At 34.1% G+C, this 11544-nt stretch overlaps 1 protein-coding gene across 5 annotated transcripts; it reads right to left on the minus strand.

Annotated features, from left to right (window-relative positions):
• Positions 1–2435: 2435 nt before the first annotated feature.
• Positions 2436–7717, minus strand: LOC110111058. 5 transcript variants are annotated; one of them, XR_003700538.1, is made up of 4 exons: positions 7488–7717; positions 5935–5984; positions 2933–3407; positions 2436–2823 (listed from the first exon to the last, which is right to left on the minus strand). XR_003700538.1 is itself a non-coding variant. In XM_028694299.1 (4 exons), exons 1-4 carry the CDS (start codon positions 7554–7556, stop codon positions 2792–2794), a joined length of 261 nt encoding a protein of 86 aa, XP_028550132.1. In that variant the 5' UTR covers positions 7557–7717; the 3' UTR covers positions 2436–2791. The 5 variants fall into 5 exon arrangements, 2 of the variants coding, with proteins under 2 accessions (XP_028550132.1, XP_028550130.1); XR_003700537.1 differs by having other exon boundaries at positions 2933–4052; XR_003700536.1 differs by having other exon boundaries at positions 2933–4168.
• Between the last annotated feature and the right edge of the window lie 3827 nt (positions 7718–11544).

Below are 11544 nucleotides of genomic sequence, written 5' to 3' on the forward strand. Positions count from 1 at the left end.
GAATAATCATTTTTAGGAAACAGAGATTTGAGAGTAAAAAACATGAGTTTTCTTCCTTTGATTGTTTTTAGAGAAGTCAATCACAATTTTCATAAGAAATTAAATAAAAAAGGAGGTAGATTTTCATTTTTAGAAAGGTGAACGTGTGTGTTGATCAGAGAAAACACATAAAAAATTTAACGAAAAAAAAGAAAAGAAAAAATAAATAAATAAAAACAAAAAAATCATAAAAATAAAAGAACAAACAAAACATGCAAACATAAAAACTACACACAAAATAATTTAAGCATCATCTTGCTCCTAATCAGATGATTCAGAAGCAAGATCTGCCCAAGAAATTTTTTGCTTTTCATTTTTTCCCCAGCTTATAATTAGCTTTGCTTTATCCTTTTCTCTTGCAAGAAGAATTCTTAAATTAGGGCACTATTTTTTCATATGTCCAAGCTTCCTACATCCAAAGCAAACAACGTCAGAAGAAATATTAACATTCTTACCATTTTTACATTTATTCAACTTTTGTTGATGCTTATGCTTTGGTGAGCTTTTTAACTTGCTTGTCAAATCATTACTTTCATCACCAACTAAGCTACCTTTCTCTGTATCTTCAGCTTTTACAACTATTATTTCACCTGCATCCAACAGTCTTTGACCCAAACTTTGCTCGTAGGTAATGAGTGAGCCAATCAAATTATCAATAGAATATTCATTCAAATCTTTTGATTCACAAATTACAACAATTTTAGCATCAAACTTATCAAGTAAATAACGAAAAATTTTATTGACTTTTTCAAAGTTTGAATAACTCTTTTCCTAAAGCATGTAATGACGTAACAATTTGAATAAATATAGTATACATGTCTAAGATTGTCTCATAAGGTTTCATGCAAAACAGTTCATAATCATGCATTAAAATATTCAACTTGGATTGCTTGATTTCACTAGTGCCTTCGTATATGTCGTGTAATTTATCCCAAATTTCCTTACCAGTAGTACACGTGGATACTAACATAAAATCTTCAGAATTTAAAGCACAGAAAAAGCAATTTAAAGATTTTGCATTCAATTGAGCATTGATTTATTCTTCCCTATTCCATTGATTAAAAGAAATATTAGTTTTAACTCCATCTAAAATCCCTGACGGTAATGAACAACCAGTTAAAATCATATGCCACATACAAAAATTAATTGATTACAAGAAAGTAGACATGCGAATTTTCCAAAAATCAAATGTAATATCTTCAAATAAAGGTGGTCTGGTGATTGAATAACCTTCCACATTATTACGATTAGAAAAATTAGACATGGATCAAAAATTCAAAAGCTTTCAAAAACTTGTTTTTATGAATCCCGTTCTGATACCACTTCAAAGTTCATTAGGGATGTTAGGCCCTTATGAACTGGCCCAAGGCTAACCATAAAGGGGTGAATCGATATTTTAAAATAAATCATTCGATCAAAAACATAAACCAAGATTCACCACAGACAAAACATAATGCGGAAATTAAATGCAAAAATAATAAAGGGAAGAACTCACCAAATTTATAGTGGTTCAGTCAAACTCTGACCTACATCCACTCCTTGGAGGCACCCTCCAAGTATTGTACTAAACTAAGTGTCTCTCCTTTAGCCCCCACAGTTAGGCGGAGAAGCCCTTACAAAATCACTTCCACCTTCCACGGTACGGCGGAGTCGCCGGGTCCTTTGACACCAAAGAGATCTCTTCTTTGGTGGACTTCTCTCAAGACAAGCCTTGAATCCGACGTTATTACACTACAAGAAAATAGGTAATTAGCGACCAACAAAATTGGTCGCTAAAAATGTTAATTTGGACGCTAAAGCAAATAGCGACAAAAAATATTTGGGTCGCTGATTTGTCGCAGTAGCCTCGTAGCTAAAATTGGACATATTAGCGACCATTTTTTTGGACGCTAATGAATATTTATTTGGATGCTATTTAATAATTTTAATAATTAATATTATTTATTATATTTTTCCTATAGCGACCAAAATAAAAATTAGTCACAAAATGATCAACCAAAAAAATCACATGCCATTTTAATTTCATTAAGTGTTGATATATATTTATGGATATAAAATTTGTGATATTTAGTAAATAAAATTATTATCCATTTATTATGCATTGGCTATAACAATTAAAATCAATCCATCACTCCTTGATATTGCTATTAATTAAATAAATTACATAATAAAGAAATAATACAAATTTTATTAGCTTAAGGCAATAATAATAAAAAGCTTAAATAAAAAAAATTATATTTATTCATGAGTATCATTGTTAAGAATTCGCTAGAAGAAAATAAAATTTGTATTCATTCATATACTTTTACAAATACATGCATCAATTAATACAAAAAATATAATCTCAGACATCATTAATCATAAAATCTTAATATTTACAAAATGATAACATCTAATTAACATAAAAATCTTTTATTAACTTTTATGTAAATAAATATAAAATTACAAAATTATTATTTCTTCCCTCATAAACTATATCAAAAATAAATGACAACATCAATCTATAATCATGCTAACGCCAATCAATATCTTGTACTGCTAAAGTGTGGGATCCAGCTCCATATCCATCAAAACACATTTCGAATGCAAAGAGCTTCAACTTGGAGTACAAGCAGGCAACCCCTACATAAAAAATTTATAAACAAGATTACCATAATATTTCAATAATTATGAGATAATTCAGGGAAAAAATGTACGAAACTTGCCTACTGCTTGACAACATGATGCAAGAATTCAAAAACCAATTGAGTTCTCAAGGAAGCGAGTTCATCTCCTCCTTTATAGCTGCAACTCCAGAAGAGACCGAGTTAATGAATAAGAAAATGAACAAATATGATTTTGATGTGGTCAAATGGATAAAGAGATGGAAATTAAGTCTGGCCTGTTTGCTTACCGGCTCCTTGATGGTCCAATGAGATGAAATGACGGAAGGCTAGAATCATTGGCTCTTCACTGTAATCTTCCCTTCCCTGCATCGACCAGAAGCTAGAATCCTTTGCATAGCTATGGCAAAGAGCTGTTTAGATTGGCAAAGCCAAAAGTATAAAAACTAAATTGACATCCATCAAACTCTTTAAAGAAAGGTAAGGCAACCATTTGTGAAAAAAAGGCATGGAATTATTGATTGACACACCAAAAAATTTAATAAGAATCTAAATGGAATACCCAAACCAGTGAACCGGGTAATGATGAAAACTTGGGAGGGCCATAGATCGAGCAGTCATTTTCAAGCCATGAAGGTCTTTTATTGAATTGTATGGTATCAAATGGAGCAGATTTAAAATCAACTCGTCCACACTACATTGCTTTTATGGTGAAAAAAGCAATATGAGGTCCCAAATACAGAACAAATGTATGCAAGCCAGACCCTATTATAGCATATTAAAAAAGAAAAGCTGGTCGGCAGTTTGGAAATTTCAACAACAGAGAACTTGTATGGTTTTTATTTTATTCAAATTAAACAAGTGAATGCTCAAATTAACCTAGATCTACAAGTTAAAGTTAACAACAGCGAAAAAGACAAGTTTTCAGATCATAAAAGCCTTAAAAGAGTCTATGTCAATCTGCTTAATCAAAATCCAACAAGACAACATTTGTAAATACACTTCCTTCTCTAAGTTCCAGCCAGCATAAGAAAGATCCCAAATAAAAATTTAGCACAGTAAAAAATTCAGCAGCTTGACATAAAGTGTAAGGATGAGGTTCCAAACATAGGAACATGAGTGCAAAGAACAACTGAACGCAAGACAAACAAAATCATAGTTGCTTGGATAAGTCATGTATTCGATATTAGTTACATTACATCTGTAAATTAAATTTGATAGAGCAAAAACGTGAATACTACCCGACTATAGCAGCTGGAAATGAAAAATCTGAGTTTTAAGTATGGATATATAAAACAAGTAGAGGAAGGAAAAAGTGGAGCAGATCCATGGTGGATGCAAAGGTTAACCGCTGTTCAAAAGATGGATACTGATCCTTAACAGCATCTCATCAACTTCAGTTGTATCAGGCTATCAGCAACATTCACAATCAATCTTTTAGCAAGCTGCATTTGCTTATCAGAATCCACAACAACCAAAGTTGAATGCTAAATAAGTCTAAGCATCAAGATTTCCCGTTTCAATAACTGTAGATGAATAACAATTGATGAGATTCATAATAAACATTCTGTGAATTATCTTTTTCCAAATCAAATAAAAAATATCTATTATCTAATGCATGTGTGACATATTAAGATATTCAATAATATCAAGAATAAAAGAATTGACACAGTTGAATGAAACCATGATCAATCTCCTATTCAGTTAAATAATTCAGAGACAAAAAACTTCATAATTTATATTTACGCAGAAAAAAAATCAACTTTAGGCTTTCTTTTTAAAGAGATTCAACGCTTCAAATGATAAGCAATACAAATATAACAAAACATGTAATGTTTATGGATTCCCTAATGAAGATTAAATCTACTTAAAGCAAAATCGGTGCTAAAATTAAGCATGTGAAATTCATGAGGAAGCCAACAAACAAGCAACTACATATCAATTAAGACGAATCATAGAAAAATTAGTAAAATCTGAGTGAATTAGTGATAATTTCTTTAAACGACAAGCAATATCAGGTGAACATCAATTAGATTTGCTAAATTGAGAATAACTGGGCAAGCTAAAAATGAATTAGATGAGTATGGCAAAATAAAAAGAAAAATTGAGTAAAGAATCTACAACTATTTTGGTTGAAATGAAAGAAGTTTTTAAGGAAAAATATCTGCCATTGTCATATCATGATAGATTGCTTGATAAATGTAATGCCCTAAAGCAAAAAAGAAAAACTATCATGAAAAATATGAACAAATTTGAGGAATTAATGTTCTGTACTGAAATCATTCAAGATTTGAAAATTGAAATTTTCATGGTTAGATTTCGATTATGACTTTTGACAAAATAAAGAGAAAAACTCATTCCATTCCCTCATTTGAGCATACTTTCAAACATGGTTTAAAATTGCGCAATATGAGGCTCGCCTTGAGGCCCGCCTTTGCGCAATTTCAGTAAAAAATGCCTCGATGCTTACGCCTCGAGTTTTTTTTTATGAGGCTTGCGCCTCAACTTGGTGAGGCCCGCCTTGAGGCCCCTCCTCGCCTCACTAGCATGGCTTACGCCTTACGCTATATATATTAAAACTTACATAAATCTTGAAGAAAATGCCCGACATTGGACTCTATAGGAGAGGAGGAAGGGGAGAGAGCAGTTCACCATAATGATGATTCAAATGAAGAACCCCTTAGTGATGACAGTGTTGATGACTTATGAGTTCTTATGTGATATTTCATTGCTATTTATTTTTGGAAATTGGAATTATATGTTAATGAAAAGAATATTGGGAGTTGGGAAATATAGAATTTTGAGTTGATTTATATTTCATGTTGTCTTATTATTGAGATATTTTGATTTCACTTCATATCTTATGCTTTTTTATATTTTATATTATTCACTCATTAGTATATAAAAATTTTATCATTTTATGTTTACGCAATCTTTTGATTTTGAGGCTTACGCCTCAAAACGCCTTGAGGCTTACGCCTCGCCTCACGAATGAAAAACGCCTTAATACCCGAATACGCAATTTTAAACTTTGCTTTCAAACATGCCTTATAGTTTGAACATTTGTTGAAATCTCCTACAGCTAGGTGGTTTACTACATATCAAAAGCATAGTCTAAGTTTCCAACCTATTTCAAGCATGATGATAGAATTTGCAAGCTTATCATAGATAACTTGAATTGAATAAAAATTTAAACTTAAACCAGCATTATGATATTCAAAAAAAAAAAAAAAAAAACAACCACAAATTCATTGAATGCTGAAGCTGAGTCTAACAGTGCAACCAAACTCACCAAGTCCAATTGATGACGCAACCCCAAGTGTAACCCACCAAAATGCATATCTGAAATAATTACGGAATTCCTGAACATGTTGCACAAGTGTCAGATCTAATGTTGTTAAGAAATGCATAAAGCTACCGGAAGATAAGTTAGCTTGAAATAGCCATAAAAAGTTCATTCCAAGTTCAAATACCACCTTAGCAATCACGGAAGTTTTCACAAATTACATGCTTGAAAGTTTTTTTATTTCAGCTGAACTTAAATAGCCATAAAAAGTTCACTCTCTTCATGAGCTTCCTTCTATAAATTTAAGAATCAATGAACTAAAAAATTAAAAATAAAAAATAAAATCAATTTAAGTTTGATTTATACTATTAGCTTTATCATAATAAAACTTTTTAATTGCTTCATTAACTGTAGTAGGCATGATTTGTTCACTTTAACATTTAGAAACAAAACCAATTTCGATTACTAATTTAGTTTTACAAGAATAGATTTAGTATCTATTAGATGATTTGATTCATAATTAAGAATATATTTAGATTCTAAATTATTCTAATTACAAGTTAGCTCTCTTTATGAATCAAAAAAAGAACCTGCTATCACATATTTACTGCCTCAAGCAGCAACTCAACCGACAATAATGAATGAAGAATGAAATTCACAACCCCAACTAGTTGAAATAAATCTAAAAATGATAATAATGACGATAGATCAGGCAATGAAACCCTTCCATTATATGAAATATCAAATACAAAACTCAAGGTTCAGGCTCTACATGACAGCCAAACTCCGATACAATCTAAATTATCAACTGAAATAAATATCTTCTTTGAGAATTGCATGAATAACTTAGTAAATTTTACAGTTCAACCATGATACAATGAATATAACCTAGGCCACAATTTTTTTCCCTTCCAACCATTGACAATGAAAGGAAAAATAAAACAACATCTCAATCTATGGGAAGAATTTTCATGTGATCCTTGTAACCAGCAAAAATTGTAATAGACTTGCAATGTCCACATTGAGCAAGTTTCAAATTGAACACAAAGTAATGTTAACTAAACAATCATTGAAAACCATAAATCATATTATGATACAAATTCCAAAGTAATACTTTGCTAAAGAATTTATGCATACTGTCGTTATACCAAACTAACATGACAAAGATGATGAAATGTTCAAGTATAGCAAACAAGAGGAGTAAAAATAGGGAAAATAAATCCACCTCCGGTGCATCCTTTTTAGAAAAAACATTCAAATTATTTTGTATACAACTCTAACCAAAAGTTCTTATTAAACAAAACGTGAAAATCAAAACAAGGACTGAGTAAAAAAGAAAAAAATACTAAATGCAAAATAGTAAGTGGACTGTGAAAATCAACACATAAACAACCACTGGATCTTTTGCTCTCAACCATTCAAAATCAACCCTAACCACTTAGAGCACTTATAGAAATCAATAGTGTTGAATGATAGGATAAAAATGCGAGGAAATCATAGTATAAAAAATATCATAGAAATTTTGAAATGAAATGTGTAAGAATGGTATTAAGGATAACCTGAGAGGGAGAAGCCGACAGAGGCGAGTTTGCGGGATGTTCTGAAGAATTGTGAGGGAAGAAACTCATATCAACACGCGAGAGAGGCCGTTGCTGCTTCGTCGATTGCAGTTGGAGGACGTCGCTAAAGAGGTAGGGCACGGGAATGGCGAAACTGAGAGTTGGATGTCGTCGGCTCGTCTAGGGCACGGGAATAGCGAAAGTGAGAGCAGGCGTGCGTGAGAATGAGATTAGGATTTTCCGATTTTGAGTTTTTTTAATGTATAGTTTTATTTAAATAATTAATTGTTAAAATTTAGATAATATATATTATAATTTATTTCATCAATAAATTATTTAATTTATCATCATAAAAATATAAATATTAATTTCAATTCATAGCTTTATTTATTAATTTGAATTTCAAAACAATCTTACAATAAAAATTTGTTCTGAGGGCGCTGCCCCCGGAAACCCCCGCAAGGGCGCTGCCCCTTGACCCAACGACTTGACCAAATAGGGGCGCTACCCCGTCAAGGGGCGCTACCCACTTGGACCCCCGACATATCTACGAAACGTACGACGGTCAAGGATCTGAACAAATAAGAGTCGAGCCAAATTTAAGAAAACTCCAACATATATTTTGTAAAAATTGAATGATTAATCAATTACATCATTTTGATTTTTTATTACAAACAAATCATCCATACTTTAAACTAAATTTACTTTAAGAATAATTATCATTATATAAAATGTTAATAATATTTTAAAAATGTGTTATGTATACAATTAATTAAAAAGAATAATTAGTCACTAAAATGACATGTATATTTGTGAAAAACAAATCTCTAAACTTTCAGTGACAAAATTAGCAGCCAATTTTCCTTTTTGGTGGCTAATATCTAGATTCCTTATTATTTAGAGGCCACACTTACTTTTGGTCGCTAAAAGATATCTTTAGCGACCAAATTTTTTTTGTCTCTAAATTTTTGGTCGCTATTGACTCTTTTTCTTGTAGTAAGGTGCAAGCCTGCCGGAGCAACCGTGTGGAATCCCCCTCCACACTCCCTTGAGTTCCCCCTCAAAAGATCTTCTCCCTCTCTCAGACTTCACCTGTTCCTCACTCCCTTTCAAGCTCTCTCTTCAAGTTCCCCTAAAAGAATGAAGCTACAATGGCTGCCAAAGACACTTACCAAGTGTCATGTCATAGCTTAAATAGAAGATCTCAAAATGAGCTTATTAATGCAAGTTGCCGACTTTATCATCCATAATGATAGGCATATCGTCTTGGCCGATCAGTACAAATTAAGCTCAATCAGCCAGGGATGATTCGGAACGATAAGAAAAAAATTGGTTACATCATCCAGGTCGATAAGATATCATCTTGGCCAATTAGTTTAAAACCGATTTCAATCATCCTGATCATCGCCCGGAATAGATGCTGGCAGATGTAAATCGTCCAGGACATCATCCCGACCGATCCTGCGATCGTCCCGGATGATGTGATCGAATCAATCAGCCTTTAATGCTTTTCTTAATTACCAGATCAATTTAGGTATAATTGAGTTAGATCATCCTGGACGATGTGGATATTGTCCTGGCCGATTCCTAAAATAAAGAATACCTTAATTGATCCTAACGACTGATTCTTTCTTAATTGAACATATCGTCCTGGCCGATACAAGCATCGTCTAGGCCGATCGGCTTAATGATAGCTGCCTTAATGAGGATGCCCTAATTAGGGTTTTCGCTTTTGAACCGATCATCCAGGTCAATATAAATATCATCCTGGACAATGTTACCAAAAATAGTAAACTCTAGGGAACAAACAGAAAATCTTCTAAGTTACAAAGCATCAGGAGCCACACTAAATATAATAGACTCAAGAAAGGAAAAAGGGTACAAATAGACTCAGACCTAGTCTACCAAATCTTGAGCTGGTTCCAAATTGCTGTCTGATCGTGTGGACCTGAAATGTCAGTATATAAGACAATCGTAGAGAAATAAGAGTATTAACTATCATCAAAATCATAATCCATGAAATCAGATCCGTAACACAATTATTAACTAATGAATACCATGGGACGCGGTATCCACTAGACCACGTCAGCATGGTCTTAAAGCCATCGGATCCTCCGTCGTTCGAAATGGGGGGCTGAGATCTTGCAGAAAAAAACACGGACGGCGGGCTCAAAATGGCAGGCGGACGGAACCTTGGTTAAACCAGATCTATACCATTGATTGATGAGATCAACGGTCCAGAATCGGTGCAGACGAGAAAACAACCGAACCGAAACCCTAGGGGATATTTTTGATTTTTCTCTTGATAGGGTGCATCAAATCAAACACAATTTTAAACCTAAGATCTAGGTGTGAATAGCATTCATGGGGATGTGTTTTTGTGTTCTAAAACTCACTGTATGAAAAGCTAATTAGATCTAAGTGCCCTAACCTAGGGTTAGCGATATACCTCAATCCGCATGGTGGGTTCAGTCATTCTTGGGCTCGTTGAACTTGTAAAAGGTCCACGAACAAATTCCTAGTTGACGTCGAGCTCCAATACGCCTTCGATCGACAGGAAATCTCCTTAGAAGCTTTGAGAGCTCGGGTTCACCGGGATCTTGCTGCCGACGAGGTTTCAACATCGGGATTTGGTCGGGGAAGCAAGTAGAAGGTGAGGGGAACTCTCTCTTCAAAAATCTCAGGCTGAGGGGACTTGGAGAGAGAGAAAGAGGTCAAAAATTCCTTATTGAACCCTAAAAACATATATTTATATATCTAGGGTTGGAACCAACGGCCCTGATCGAAGCCTTGGTCAATTGGGAGGGAAAATATAGGGAAATAGTCGTGGTTTGGATTTTAAATCCAAAAAGAGGAGTTAAAGGCATTAAATGTCTCTTAAATAGGATTTAATAGGTTCTAATGACCTATTAAGGGCTTGGTTTGACTAAGTCAGCATTTGACTTGGTCAAACCAGTTAAATAGATCAATGGGGGATCAGGATCAAGCCATGCAATGGGTTTAAATAGATTTGATTTGAATTAGGCTCAAATTGATCTAATGGGTCAACCTAGGTTGACCTGGTCAACCAGGTTGACCCAGGGCACAAGACTGGGTCCAGTAGGTTGGGTCTGACCTACTGAGTACAAGGGTGAAGAGAAATGGGCTCGAGGAGCCCTGAATTGGATTTGAAATTGAATGGAAGAGTTTAGGTCCATTTGGGTCAACCCTGGTTGACTTGGTCAACTAGGTTGACTCAGGTCCTGGGTCTGGGCTTAGCAGACATGACTTGACTCCCTGAACCCATTGGGATGGGTCCTGGGGTCTAGCCTGGTCAAATTTGACCAGATCAACTCTTTGACCTGGTTTGGGAGAAAAAGTAGGTCAACAACTGGGTTTAATAAATGACGAGGGGGATGTTTGTGTTGGGTTGATGTTGTTGCAAACCTATTTTCATGACCTGTATTTTAATGATTGACAAACACTATTGATTCTCTTAGACTACTTGTTTCTTCTAACTTTTCAGGAATCGAAGATCGGACGAACAAACGAAGCCAGTTCAGGATTGCGTAGGTTTAGGGTTGAGTCAGTCTGTACTTTTGTTTTTCACTTCTTGAGTCTACTTGTAATGACCAAAGAGACTGATGCTAAGTAACCCTACACACACACACACACACTTGAGATACTTAGAATTTCTGTTTTTACACATATCGGCCAGGACGATTTTTATATCGTTCTGGACGATCAGACTTAAAACAGAAAGTCTAAATAAGGATTCTTAATTAAGGCAGCCGTCATTAACATATCGGCCTGGACGATACGTGTATCAGCCAGGATGATAAGCTCAAAACAGAAAGAAGTTGCTGCCATAGACAATTAAGGTATACTGTATTTTTAAATTATCGGCCAGGACGATCTTCGATCGGCCTGGATGATATTCACAAATTATGCCTTAATTGTTCAGGAAATTAAGGGAGTAATTAAGGATGATTGATACGATCATATCGTCCTGGACGATATCAGGATCGGCCAGGACGATCTATTCAAAAACCTTGGTTATTTCAGGACGATCAATATC

This window comes from Dendrobium catenatum, unplaced genomic scaffold (assembly GCF_001605985.2).
Source record: "Dendrobium catenatum unplaced genomic scaffold, ASM160598v2 fragScaff_scaffold_52, whole genome shotgun sequence".
Lineage (NCBI taxonomy): Eukaryota > Viridiplantae > Streptophyta > Magnoliopsida > Asparagales > Orchidaceae > Dendrobium > Dendrobium catenatum.